Here is a 15,522-nt window from a genome sequence, read left to right on the forward strand (position 1 = left end):
ATTAATACATTTTATTCATTAAAGCAAAACTTCTCCCGTTATGCCTTTAATGACAGCGAGGACATTGCATCAGCAGCCGTTTTAACAAGGACACTATTTTACTGATGTAGGATGGAGGACGTGGGTGTGGGTGAGGCTTCTATGACGTCAGTGAATATTGGTGAGTTGGATGCATCTTTCTGCAGACAGTTTGAATGATAACAGTGCACCTGCACCAACTTTTTTTTTTTAACACAACAAATACATACTATATGGACAAAGGTATGTGGACACCTATAATGTCCACTCTTAAAGATGTTCCATTAGATTTTTCGAATATTTTTGCTCATTCAGCTACAAAGGTATTAGTAAAATCATACTGGTATACAGCTAGGAGACCTGGGATGCAGTCAGCGTTCATGTTCATCCCAAAGGTGTTTGATAGGGTCGAGCTCAGATCTCTATAGAAGGAGATCTTCCACTCCAACCCATGTAAACCGTTATGGTGCTGCACAGGGGTATTGTCATGTTGGAACAGGTTTGGGTCTCCTAGTTCAAGTGAAGGAAAAATATCATGCTTCAGCATCCAGAGAGATTCTATTCAACTGTGTGCCTCCAACCTTGTGGTAACAGTTTGGGGGGAAAAACACACGGAACAGATTATTATAAGACCAAATCGCAAACAGAGGAATGGCACAAGAACATTTTATACAATCCATCCCTGACCACCTCAAGTGTACAAGGTGGTATCAAAAGGTTCCAAGAAAGTACTTTATTTATCTACGTTTACACACTATTACCACTTTATGTGTCCTGGAAGTCTGGATGTGAGCAGGATCTCCGCAATGGTGTCAAAACAGCGACCTAGAAGTCGAATCGTCATCTTTTCGGGAAAAGGGTAAAGTCTGCAGGAGCCAAGGTGGGCTCCCGATGTACACAGGACAATGTCTTTTGGCGCACTGCCTAATGAAGTGCTCCCTGTGACAAAACTAGTTGAAACTTTTTGATAGCACCTCGTTTATTATAATAAATTAAACTAAAAGATCTGAACACTTATGCCTGCTAATTGTAGCAAAATAATAAAAAAGGGATTTTGTGTTTTATTTCTTTTAAACCAAAGCAAATTCCAGATAATTACAGCTTTTTATTTATTATTAAAACTCATGTAATACATTTTTTGATCTATTTAGTTTTGTTGAATGTTTTGGAAACAACATGGACCAGCTTTTCCTCGAAACACTGATGCTCACACACACACACACACACACACACTCTATAAAATGTTTAATAAATAAATTACACCTAACATTACACATCAATCCCTTTTTTCGACAAATCAGATTAAAGCATTGATGTAATGGAGGTAGATTCATCTCTATGAGAGCCTCTTTCATCAGGAGCGTCTCCTCAACCCGCACACATACATGGGCCCCCATGTTCGTCCCTGTTCCGGCACAACCAAATGACCCACAGGAGGCTGAAGGCGGGCGAACTTAAAATTAGCCGAGAGTGAGCCAATCAGCTCCTCCTCTAGCTCCACAAGCTCCACCCCCTGAGAGGAGGACAGAAGCGCCTCCATGACTGCTTGGTTCTCAGCACGGGAAAAGGTGCAGGTGGAATAAACGACGAGTCCGCCGGGACGCACTGCTGCCAGGGCCGAACTGCAACACACACACACACACGCAGGAGAAATCATTTCATAATAGCTTGTTATCTTGTTGGCTAAAAGGTCATCATTATTATCTTGAAGGTCAGCCAGTCACCGCCTTGCACATGACCTCGGGCTTCATTTAGAACACATATTTACACTGGATACACTACATGGACAAAAGTGTGTGGCCACCTGACCATATGATTTTTGACCTTTTACGAACATCCCATTCCATATTTAGTCCCTATTTGCTCCTATAATGACCTCCATTTCTTCTGGGAAGATGTTCCACTAGATTTTGGAATGTGATTGTGGAGATTTAAGCTCATTCAGCTATAAGGGTGTTGGTAATGCAGGGTTTCTGCAGTCAAATTATTGAATTTAAACTTTTTAAGACCAATAAGAATGAAATGTAAGACATAATCACAACATTAAAAACACACACACTTTAGCAAACAGCAAAATATTTTTGCAATGATTTACAAATGTCATAAATCCATATTCTATTTAGAATTATAACATATCAAATGTTTAATTTTATAATATACCATTTTAAGGAAAAGGGCATTTTGAATTTTATGGCTGCAACAAGTCTCAAAAATGTTGGGACAGGGCTCATCTTTACTGCTGTGAAGCATCATGTCTTCTGTCTGTACACATCTGGGAACTGAGGAGACCAGATTCTAAAGAATTGGGAGAGGAATGTTGTCCTATATGTGTCTGATACAGGATTCTAGCTGCTCAACAGTTCTGGGTGTTCTTTGTTGTATTTTTGTTGTGCTTTGATTCGCCAAATGCTTTTCAAATGGTGAAAGGTCTAGACTGCACAGGCCAGGTTTAGCACCTGAACTCTTCTACTATTGCTCATGCTATCACACACACACACACACACACACACACACACACACACACACACACACACACACACACACACACACACACACACACACACTGTTAGCAACTGGCCAAGTAAAATTTTTTCAGACGTTTTTACGTCAGTGGTACAATTCAAGAGAGACTCACTCCAGTAACAACAGTAACAAAAAAGCTGATTGGCTGTTGCATGTTGGTCTCATTTGTAGTCTCTGGCAGCGAATTATATTTGGACAAGCGAAGGCAAGAACCACGACACCGCAGAAACTAAAAAGTGCTGTGGGAGCATTTCAATGAGCATTAGAGTTGGCGTTACATGGACATCGAGACCTGTTTTAACGATTTAAGACCCCCAACGGCCAAATTAAGACTTTTTAAGACCCTGCGGAAATCCTGTAAAGGTGCAGATCTTCTTCTCCAGCCCATGTAAAGTAAATCTTTATGGTGCTGGCATTGTTCTCATAAAAAGAAAGGTCCCCTGGTGGTCTAGTGGTTAAGATGCAGCGCTCCCACCGCTGCGACCCGGGTTCGATTCCCGGTCAGGGAACCATCCCCAGCCACTCTCAGTGCCGGTCCCAAGCCCGGATAAATTGGGGAGGGTTGCGTTAGGAAGGGCATCCAGCGTAAAACATGTGCCAAATCAAACGTGCGGAGGATCCGCTGTGGCGACCCCTAACGGGAGAAGCCGAAAAGAAAGTTTATTGTTCTCATAAAAGGAAAATTTCATGCCACCACATCCAAAGATATACAATTGTGTGCCTCTACATTTATTACATTTATTACATTCCCGGCTGAATTACATACAGCTGGAAATGGCGATATTTTTGTTCATATAGTCTAACAATGATGTGCTGCAGCCAGGTGTCCTGCACTCCACATCGAAGAAGAAGAAGCAGCGCTCCGTATAACACGAGAGTGTAACACAATCAATCACACTATCTGGAACTATTCGCAGTGGTGCTCCAAACATCCGTATCTGGATATCCAGTTAAAGCTGAATCCATCGAGCGTAGAGAGAAGCTTCTGCTCGCTCAGCACTCAGACCACGAGTCAAGCTCAGGTTAGAGATTTTTGAGAGGTGGGAAGATGATGATGTACGTTCCCACGGCTTCAACCGATCAGAGCATAAACGTCATAATCGATCTTTAGAACATGTATTTGCCTACATGCACATTGTCTCAAATGTCAACCCTACAGGAGGCTGTCAATTATCTGTGCGAGTGCACACTTTTGTATTTCATTTTGACACTTATTTTTGATTGTACCTCCTCAACAAACTCACTTAATACCATTTACCAAAATACTTCATAAACAAGGTTGTATTGTGTCTTATAACTTTTCTTTATCTGTCTGTTCAAATATCAGACTTACATTTATCCCCCCAGATCCAGAGCGAATTCTCTCATTCATAAAACTGAGCAGTTGAGGATTAAGGGTTCGTTTGAACGGCACTGATTTTATTAAGGTGGGATTAATGCATTTCTGTTCGAACCGTTTTTGTTAAAAATATAAATAAATAAATCTGAACGTGGCGAAATTAAAATAAAGATGTAACAAGTCTAAGATTTAAATTGTTGTTGTTCTGCCTATATTTAAAAATCCTGCAATTTTAAAGGGGGTGTGGACTTTTTATATCCATAACCTATGACAGGGTCATAAGACTATAATTAACAGCATGTATATATACACACACTGTAAGTCAGATCTAGATCACTTGAATTACATGTAATTAAAAAAATTTCCTTGATAGATAGATAGATAGATAGATAGATAGATAGATAGATAGATAGATAGATAGATAGATAGATAGATAGATAGATAGATAGATAGATAGATAGATAGATAGATAGATAGATAGATATGGGAGCCAAAAGAAACAACTCATGACAGTTTTTATATAAAAAACAAAAATTCTAATCTAAGATTTCATTGATGTTAATGTAGAGTTACCTCAGTTTTCAGTACATGTTTATTTACTTTCCAAACACCGGCATTAAGTGAAATACTCGCAGTGAGTTAAGATGTCCAAGTTGCTCACCAGAGAAGCTGTTTTTGCAGCTGAGGCAACCTTGATCGCTCTCTCAGCCGCAGCTCCCCCTGCTGGGCTCCGGCGCTAAACAACCAACTGCGGTCATTGGAGCATGGGGCATCTACCAGCACCTGGCACAAGGGAAAAAGACACGCACACAAACACACACATACAGGGGAACATGTGTGAATATCAGCAAGAGAAAAAAATGAGGCGGGAAAATATTCCATGCACCTGCTGGGAATAGCGACGGGAGTCAAGAGGCAGGATGCCGTGAAGGGAAACGGAGGATGCGAGATGTTGCTACTCTAAAGCCCTCGAAAGGAAACACAAAATCAAACCCACACCAACCAAACCCCTTACACACACAGCTAGAAATGACACACACACCAGTCAAGAGGGAGTTGAAAGAAAGAGAACATCTGAAATTAGCAGATGGAGGACACACCTGAGTTACAGTGGAGTTTGCCAATTTATTACTTTCTCTTTTTTTTTTTTAAGGTATTAAGAAGGTGAAGAAGCAAGAGGAAGAAAAACAAACAAAATAATTTAGATTTTTTTTACTGTGGGTTCATTTTTGATTATAAATAAAATGACAATGGATTTTTATGGGGACCAGCCAAAGTCTAAACTGATATATATTCAAATCCAGTCCCTGTTAAGATACAAAAACAAGCACACACACACACATTCTACTTATTCCAGCTAAACTCCATTCAGAGATTAAAGTTTTTTCGCTCCTCATTAGAGTCGGCTCACTGCAAATGTCTTGATGAACAGAGACTTAAACGTCTGCCTGCACGCCTGCTTTATTCCCCCATAATTCCTCTCTGTCACAGCTCTACTGCCTACAGGGCTGATAAATATTATAAAATCAATCAATCAATCCATAGAGGGCCACTCTGAAGGCAAAATACATATAGTATGCATGATGATGCTGCATAGCGGAAAAGGCCAGGATGGAAGCACATCGCAGAAATAAAATCATGGCTCTGTTTGAACGAGTCAGGATGACAAGGTTCCTGTTGTACGACTCGGAGTCAGCCTGAGATGAATTGTAGAGATCGGCTGGAGAGAAGAGTCCAACTGAGATGGGTACAGTTAATTTTGCTTCACTTCCTGGCTTTTGTTTGGGTGACTGATAAAGATGGCCCACAGCATCCATGTGGATTGATGAAACATCAATGACAATGCTTCCACCTTGTGGATAAAGCTGTGCACTGCAGCATATTGTAGTACTCTCTCTTAATATTTTTGAGAGAAAGAAATTAAATTGAAAATGAAAACCTTCAACAAAAAAACATTTATTTACGACGTCTTCACTCAGATATCTAAAAATATATATAGAATATTTTATAGAAATTTCACAGAAAAATTATTTTAATCAGTAAACATTTGTTTTCTGATGCGCCGAGTCTCAAATCTAACACCAAAATCCGCCATGATGCAGACATCCGGCAATTAAAACCGTCCGTGTGAAAACATGGTTAAAGTTCAGTTTGGTGTCCTGATAATGCGTCATTTAAAACACCATAATTATCAATATTTGCCCATGACCATGTTGATTAGAGTGTTAAAGACTTGAAAAGAGTGAACTCATGACAATTTTGCAATTAAATATTTTACTCGAATAACAGACCTAATATACATATATACACACTTATATATATATATATATATATATATATATATATATATATATGAACAAAAGGTTTGTGGACACCTGATCATCCTATTCCACATTCAGTCCCCATTTCCTCTTATAATAACCTCCACACTTCTGTGAAAATGTTTCACCAGATTTTGGAGTGTGCCTGTGGAGATTTGTGCTCATTCAGCCACAAGGATGTTAGGAAATTTGGGTACTGATGTGCTTGAGGTAAGGAGGCCTGGGGTGCAGTCAGGGTTTGTTCAATAATGTTGGAGCTCTATAGCAGGAGATCCTCCACTCCATATAGAGCAGATCTTCATGAAGCTTTTTTGTGCACAGGGGTATAGTCATGCTGGAACAGGGTGTGGGTCTCTAAGTTCAAGTCAAAGAGAAAAACACATCATATACAACCGTGTGCCTCAAACTTCAATTAGAACAATTTATAGCTGGAAAAATCAGGTGTCCCAACACTTTTGTTCATATAGTGAATCAGTGATTGACACACTTGCGAAAATGGAAAGCAAATTATAAACATACAGGGTCCTCTTACCTTGTCGAACATCCCCGGCTTCTGGTTCCCGATGTCCCTGCCGTCTTCGTTGGTCACGGACAGGGTGTCTCCGAGCGCACGGGGGACATACGACTGCAGGGTCTTCATCAGCCACATGTACCTGCTCTTATCCACTTCATTACAATGCAGCAGTGCTGAGAGTCACATGATCACAACATAAGCACTGGCAATGACACTCCTTGTGATGATTTTTATACTTATACAGTACTTCATATATATACACTTATATATATATATATATATAGATATATATATATATATATATATATATATATATATATAGATATATACAGTGAGGAAAATAAGTATTTGAACACCCTGCTATTTTGCAAGTTCTCCCACTTAGAAACCATGGAGGGGTCTGAAATTGTCATCGTAGGTGCATGTCCACTGTGAGAGACATAATCTAAAAAAAAAAATCCAGAAATCACAATGTATGATTTTTAAACTATTTATTTGTATGATACAGCTGCAAATAAGTATTTGAACACCTGTCTATCAGCTAGAATTCTGAACCTCAAAGACCTGTTAGTCTGCCTTTAAAATGTCCACCTCCACTACATTTATTATCCTAAATTAGATGCACCTGTTTGAGGTCGTTAGCTGCATAAAGACACCTGTCCACCCCATACAATCAGTAAGAATCCAACTACTAACATGGCCAAGACCAAAGAGCTGTCCAAAGACACTAGAGACAAAATTGTACACCTCCACAAGGCTGGAAAGGGCTACGGGGAAATTGCCAAGCAGTTTAGTGAAAAAATTTCCACTGTTAAAGCAATCATTAGAAAATGGAAGAAGTTAAACATGACTGTCAATCTCCCTCGGACTGGGGCTCCATGCAAGATCTCACCCCCTGGGGTCTTAATGATCCTAAGGAAGGTGAGAAATCAGCCCAGAACTACACGGGAGGAGCTGGTCAATGACCTGAAAAGAGCTGGGACCACCGTTTCCAAGGTTACTGTTGGTAATACACTAAGACGTCATGGTTTGAAATCATGCATGGCACGGAAGGTTCCCCTGCTTAAACCAGCACATGTACAGGCACGTCTTAAGTTTGCCAATGACCATTTGGATGATCCATAGGAGTCATGGGAGAAAGTCATGTGGTCAGATGAGACCAAAATAGAACTTTTGGGTCATAATTCCACTAAACGTGTTTGAAGGAAGAAGAATGATGAGTACCATCCCAAGCACACTATCCCTACTGTGAAGCATGGGGGTGGTAGCATTATGCTTTGGGGGTGTTTTTCTGCACATGGAACAGGGCGACTGCACTGTATTAAGGAGAGGATGACCGGGGCCATGTATTGCGAGATTTTGGGGAACAACCTCCTTCCCTCAGTTAGAGCATTGAAGATGGGTCGAGGCTGGGTCTTCCAACATGACAATGACCCGAAGCACACAGCCAGGATAACCAAGGAGTGGCTCTGTAAGAAGCATGTCAAGGTTCTGGCGTGGCCTAGCCAGTCTCCAGACCTAAACCCAATAGAGAATCTTTGGAGGGAGCTCAAACTCCGTGTTTCTCAGCGACAGGCCAGAAACCTGACTGATCTAGAGAAGATCTGTGTGGAGGAGTGGGCCAAAATCCCTCCTGCAGTGTGTGCAAACCTGGTGAAAAACTACAGGAAACGTTTGACCTCTGTAATTGCAAACAAAGGCTCCTGTACCAAATATTAACATTGACTTTCTCAGGTGTTCAAATACTTATTTGCAGCTGTATTATACAAATAAATAGTTTAAAAATCATATATTGTGATTTCTGGATTTTTTTTTTTAGATTATGTCTCTCACAGTGGACATGCACCTACGATGACAATTTCAGACCCCTCCATGATTTCTAAGTGGGAGAACTTGCAAAATAGCAGGGTGTTCAAATACTTCTTTTCCTCACTGTATATATTTAAATATATGTTTTAATAACATTACATACATTTAAATAAATGTTGTACACATTAAGAACTATATTGAACTTCACTCCACCACCAGAGCACTGATTATATTCTATAAGTGCACACACTGTGGTGTTTCCTTCCTCCTACAGGACAGTGGTGATTAAGAAAGCAGGCTCGTACCAGGGTTTGCCGTTTGCAGCACAGCGAAGGCTTTCCCACCAGGAGCAGAGCACAGATCCAGCACCTTCTCTCCGTCCCTCACGGCCAGAGCCAGCACGGGCAGCAGGGACGCAGCATTGAGCAGGTAGTACTGCTTCAGCCAGCCGTCCCGATGTCTCTGCCTGGGCAGACGCGCTGCTTCTTTATGGACGAGACACTGAAGGTGCTGTGATCGGGAGAAAGGAGAATGCTCTGGAGAGAGGGGGCTGTAATATCCAGACGATTTTAAATCAGCCTCGATGTCCACATGATCACTGAAGCGATTCAGCAGGACGCCGTACTGCCAGCACTGAGGATTCAGCAGGACTTCCCTGAGGAAGTAAATAAATTAATAAATTAATAAGTAAGTAAGTAAGTAAAAAAGAAAAAAAAAGAAAGAAAATGTATACTTAAAAAAAAAATTAAAAAGAAAAAAGAAACCCCTATTCAAATAAATAAGTAAATGTAATCATTAAATTCAACAGGACTTCCCAAAATAAATAAATAAATACTAAAAATAAATATAGTAAAAAAAATTTAAATAAATAAATAAATACTAAATATTTTTTTTAATACTTCATAATAAATTGTTATTTATTTGATAATTATTATTATTTAAAATAAATCCAGTAATTACATGACCAAATGCTTAAACTATAAAATCAACAGTTACCAATAAATAAACAAAAGTGTTACAATAAATAAATAGTTACAAATAAATACAAAAATATGAAAATAATAAAGAAATAATACCAGATAATACCAAGAAAGTTCTAAGTAAAATATTTATTTTACAAATAAATACTGAAAATAAATACAATCACAAAAAATAACTATAATTAAAAAACATTTTCAAATAAATAAACACTAAAATTAAAAAAATTAAAAAATAGATAAGAAATTAAATACTAAAATAACTACTAAATATAAAAATTAAGAAATACAATAATTAGATATTAAAATAATTACAAAACATAAATAAATGCTAAAGTAAAAATGACAAAAGCAAAAAAGATTCACCAATCACAAAAAAACTAATAAATAAGAGACATTTTTATTATATTGTTTTAATTTAATGAATAGGAGACATGTCCTGTGAGACCTGTCCATCATTATTTTAGTGTAATTAAGATCATGTTGATGATATTTTTTACTTCCAGTCCTTCACTGTAGTTCTCTGGGAGCCCTCTTAAGAATTTACCCAGCTTTCACACACACTTGAATGTGTGTTTAAATCTCTGTATCTGTGTGCAACCATCAACTCCGCCTTAACATACACCCGACCCTGATGATCGCTCAGGAGGTGCCGATTCGTTCTAAATTTTCTACAAGTCACATGTTTATTAAAAGGCTGATAAAGGAATAACAGTACGTGATCACAGGACCTTCTATCTGAGAGTGTTCAACAACATAAAAGGTATCTAAAAACAGATAAAGTCATTTAGTAGGAAAAGAAACAGAACAGAAAATTGCTAGGGGAGTTATTAAATTAATATAACAGCATGAACCCCATTAGATTTTATCTGTGGACTACAATCATCCCTTTCACCTGTCAATCAAATTCACGTGCTCACACCTCCCTCGTTGTATTTTTACTCCACTGTGTCGGTCAGCTGATATGAAACACCAAGTCTTTTATCATTATTGAGAAACACGTGCATGTTCTTTGTATCAACTTTTACTTTGACCAAATAAATCTATAAATGTACAGATTTTCCACTTTATTTTCATTAAAAAATCCTCCCTTTGCATAAATAACCGCCAAACCTTCCACAGATGGAATTGCATGGTGTCGAAGTAGGGGAGGGTTGCCATGTTGGTTCCTTTCACCCAGTACTATTCTTCAACCTTCATTGCTCCCAAAGAATATTAAGCTTGGACCTCCATGTTTGACTGTGGTGGTGATACAATCTAACATCTGTCCTGTTCTCTGTGTTACACGAGTTCTTCTGTTAGAGACACAAATGTCCAATTTGGACTCCACAGAACTTTCTTCTAGTCATTCACGGTCCAATTCTGGCAGGTTTTTGTCTTTTTAGTACGTGGACACTAAGGAAGTAAATGTAATTTGTTTCTGTACTTTAGTAGCTTTTTTGTGTATCTGTACTTTACTGAGGGTTTCCATTTGGGAAGACTTTTTGAAGTCACTACATTTCAAAGTCAAATCTCTTTTTTTTTTGCGAAATCAGTCGTTCCTTTTTATTTACGAGGATAAAAACGTAACTGATCAAACCTGCAGCGAGCAACCAATCAGGATCGAGATGTTTTGATTGTCGCTTTGGGTATCTACTGAGCACCAACATACAGTTCAGCATCAGTTCAACAGCAAGCAGAACATTTAGAATAAATGATGGAAGAAATGTGACAATTTGTGTGATTATTTTGAAGAAGGTTTTGGGCTCATGATCATTGTAATAAAATCAATCAGTTTTTGAGTCAATATCATCTTTCTATTAATAGATCAGTGAGAGTCACAGAGACATTTCACATCTTCTGCTTCTTCTTTCGGCTGCTTCCATTAGGGGTCGCCACAGCAGATCATCCGTCTCCACACCACCCTGCCCTCTACATCTGCCTCTTTCACACCAACCATCTGAATGTCTTCCCTCAGCACATCCATGAACCTCCTCCTTGGTCTTCCTCTTTTCCTCCTACCTGGTGGCTCCATCCTCAGCATTCTTCTACTAATATAACTCATGTCCCTCCTCTGCACATGTCCAAACCATCTCAATCTCGCCTCCCTTACCTTGTCTCCAAAACATCCTACATGCGCTGTCCCTCTAATAAACTAATTTCTAATCCTGTCCATCCTCATCACTCCCAACAAAAACCTTAACATCTTCAGCTCTGCTACCTCCAGCTCCACCTCCTGTCTTTTATTTAATGCCACTGTCTCTAAACCATACAACATCGCAGGTCTCACCACAGTCCTATAAACTTTCCCTTTCACTCTCGCAGATACTCTTCTATCACAAATCACTCCTGCTATCACTCTTCTCCACCCACTCCACCCTGCCTGCACTCTTTTCTTCACTTCTCTAACACACTTTACATTACTTTGCACTGTTGACCCCAGCTACCTAAACTCCTCCACCTTCTCCACCTCTTCTCCCAGCAACCGCACCACTTCACTGCCCTCCCTCTCATTCACACACATGTACTCTGTCTTACTCCTACTGACATTCGTTTTCCTTCTCTCCAGTGCATATCTCCACCTCTCCAGGCTCTTCTCCACCTGCTCACTACTCTTACCACAAATCACAATATCATCCGCAAACATCATAGTCCAACAGAGACTCCTGTCTGACCTTGTCCGTCAACCTGTCCATCACCACTGCAAACAGGAAAGGGCTCAGGGCCGATCATTGATGCAGTCCAACCTTCACCTTGAACCAGTCTGTCGTTCCTACTGCACACTTCACTGCTGTCACACTGTCCTCATACATGTAGAGACTTTTCACATAAACTGAATTAATTGAGCAAAGAGTCTTGTGACAATAAAATGATAATAGGAACATTATAGTCATAATAAATCATAGTACTTTGGTACTATTACATCTACTTTAACTAATTGGTTCTAAGGTACCAATGGTACTAAGGAACATAAAACCCTCAGACTAGATGTTTCCACACTTTTGATTCAGGTAATGATTCTGCTGATGTGTTGATGATATTCAGGCAGAAGAAAACGTTACATTTCCCACCTTGAAGAAAGCCAGAGATCTCCCAGCTCCTCTGTGTACTGAGAGTTGAAATGCTGCAGCACGGATTCACACACTTTCCTCTTAGTTCTTCTCCGTGTCTCCTCTTGGACACAAAGCTGGAATTTACAAATTTTACGTTAAAACTTTTATATATGGGTTTATAGAAGCAGAAACACCACGTGACCGGCGGCCATTACTCCCGAGTGTAAACAAAAACTAACCCCGGTGTGAAGTCCTCGACTGATTCGGTTTAACTGGAAGGAAACAGGGACACTGCCGGAGCACCCTTTTATTATACAACAGCATCCCGTGAAGACATTCGTTTTGGAAAACCATTTTAATGACAACATCGACAGAGCATTATAGACAGCTTTTTTCCAGAAAGTCCGTCCGCTTTATATTACCGCCGCCAACACGGACCGCCGCCATCCGTTCCGCCCCTCCATTTGCTCATTATTAGGAGAAATCTTTCCACACAATATCAAATTCAGTTCGATTCTTTCTTTAATGCAACTATTAAATACTGATGTTGGACCACTAAACAAAAGGTTGTGAGGCTGCCTCAATCCACGCACCGTGAAAACGCCACTGTTGGGCCCCCGAGCAAGGCCCCTAACCTTTAACCGCTCTGTTGCATAAATGAGATAATTATATATTGTGTTTGGATAAGGGCGTCTTCAAAATGCCATAAATGTAAACGCAAATTTGCTTTGATACAATACAATTTGCTAGATTAACCAGATGTTCCATGATACTTCAGAAACAATATATGATACCATTCTGTCCAGTAATGAACAGGTGAATATTTTACAATACAAATAAAGCTGATACAAAACAATACGATTTCAATTTAAGGCTAATGATTTGACAGTGAATAATACTAATGATCACCTACAATAGGATAATTTCCAGTTCATAAAGCAATAAATCAATATTTGGCAATACTACCGTCTCCCACTATATGATACGAGTTTTTACAGTAATGACTTGAATTGTTAGCTACACATTTCTGTTCAAAATATACCAACAGTGAATCTGAATACAATTCTGTTTGGTACAAAAAGTGAGGATTTGAGTGAGTTTGACGAGGGCCAAATTGTGACGTCTACACGACTGGGTCAGAGTGCTCCAAAACCAGCTCTTGTGGGATGTTCCAGGTCTGCTGTGGTCAGTATCTATCAAAAGTGCTCCAAGGAAGGAACAGTGGTGAACTGGTGAAAGGGTCACGAGCGGCTGAGGTTTATTGGTGTATGTGGGGAGTGAAGGCTGGTCCGTGTGGTCCGATCCAACAGACGAGCTCCTGGAGCTCAAACTGCTGAAGAAGTTCATGCTGTTAATAATTGACTGGTCAGAACTGTTTTGCCAGCAAAAGGGGGACCAACACAATATTAGGCAGGTGTTCATAATGTTGACATATCGATGTATATAAATAAAAAATAAATACAAAATGAAATCAAGTCTGTTTTTTTGTCCAATAGTGCAAGTTAGCAAACGTGTAAGTGAATCGCAAAGAATATTAACTAACTAGCTCACTATAAGGTATTGTGTTTGCTTCTACATTTCTGCCTGGTCAAGTGCATTTCCAGGTAACAAAATCATGGGATTAGTCCACAATATGGTCACAGGATTATCCTGTAGGTTGTGCCAAGAAAATTTCAGAGAAGGTCAATTATGGCAGGTCATATATAGTGGAGATGCTGTAACAATGATAGACCAATTGTGGCATGGTTTTATAACATTTTCCCAAAATCCATACCAAACCAATATACACTTTTTTGTTTTGTTTAAAATTCTTGAATAAATATTCAGACTTGGGTTACTTCAGGTTATACAGTGCACACCCGCCTATACGGTAATTACACCGTCTGCAGAGACGCTTCATTTTCTTGTGTTTTTAGTTGAATCCTGCTTGCTGCTTGCTAAAAGCAGTGACTACCACGGAGTACCAAACTTAAATGACAAAGTTCACAATCTGGTCAAGAGTTCCTCTGGAAGAGAAGATATCAGCAGATCTGCAGAATGAAAAAAGTTCAGCAAAGTGAGTATGTGTGTGGTGAGTCATCACTTTGTCATACATTAATGTTGATTTACTTTTTAAATTTGGGATAAAACAACATTTTGTTTTACATTAAAGACTTAAGCCTGTTAAAACTATAAAACATAAATGGTACTTAAAAGATGTTCTGAACGGTAACAAAAGAAAAAACCTGCTCAGGCTTAAATCTGTGTGTGTGTGTGTGTGTGTGTGTGTGTGTGTGTGTGTGATTTACCTAATTCTTGTAATCATCAAAGTAATGGTTTGGTTGAAAGTCCCAATATTATACTTGCATATCAGAATGAGTTTTTTAGAAAAAATCCTCTTATGATTTACATTATGTACATTTTAATAAATATTGTACAGTATTGAGCCTGTCAAAAGTTTACAAGCACTTAGTCTCTTCTAGTTTTTAAGTGACACATGAATATTCCTTCTGTTTATATACAACAAACTTGGTCTTATAACAGGATGAATATTTACTTTGACCAAACATATAAAGAAGTGTCCTTCACCACTTGGAGATTTCTTTCTTCTGATCCAGTTTGTCCCTATGGAAGTCCTCAGAGGCCATGCGTTATCATTTATTTTTCCTTTCTGTTTTTTTAGTGATCTCGACATAAAAGTGCTCTCGAGATCGCAAATTAGTTCTTGTGACCTTTGCATAACGTCATTTCCTCAAAAATTAACTACTAAAAAAAAAAGGAATGTTTCAGATGCAGCATCATGATAATAATCGTAACCATTTGTATGATCACAAGAATTTTTAAAAAAATATTCCAATGCATGGCCTCTTAGGACCTCCGTACATCCCAGAGCAGTACGATGGGATTCAGGTGCGGTGACTGGGCAGGGGTTCCATGATAGTTAACACTCCACACCACGCTTGGTAACACTTTAGAGACACTGGATGTACTCTTCTGCTCATCGTCTTGT

The 15,522-nt window shown here is 39.1% G+C and overlaps 1 protein-coding gene across 2 annotated transcripts; it reads right to left on the reverse strand.

The window, feature by feature from the left end:
* Window positions 1-734: 734 nt before the first annotated feature.
* On the reverse strand, window positions 735-12,992 carry nsun3 (NOP2/Sun RNA methyltransferase 3). 2 transcript variants are annotated; one of them, XM_083522833.1, is made up of 7 exons: window positions 12,773-12,992; window positions 12,552-12,667; window positions 8,830-9,179; window positions 6,734-6,888; window positions 4,542-4,663; window positions 1,201-1,640; window positions 735-938 (listed from the first exon to the last, which is right to left on the reverse strand). In XM_083522833.1, the coding sequence occupies exons 1-6, from the start codon at window positions 12,899-12,901 to the stop codon at window positions 1,373-1,375; spliced, it is 1,140 nt and encodes a 379-aa protein (XP_083378959.1). In that variant the 5' UTR covers window positions 12,902-12,992; the 3' UTR covers window positions 735-938; window positions 1,201-1,372. The 2 variants fall into 2 exon arrangements, with proteins under 2 accessions (XP_083378959.1, XP_083378958.1); XM_083522832.1 differs by having other exon boundaries at window positions 735-927; window positions 1,192-1,640; window positions 12,773-12,969.
* Window positions 12,993-15,522: the final 2,530 nt, after the last annotated feature.

This window comes from Silurus aristotelis (assembly GCF_946808225.1).
Source record: "Silurus aristotelis genome assembly, chromosome: 20".
Taxonomy (NCBI): domain Eukaryota; kingdom Metazoa; phylum Chordata; class Actinopteri; order Siluriformes; family Siluridae; genus Silurus; species Silurus aristotelis.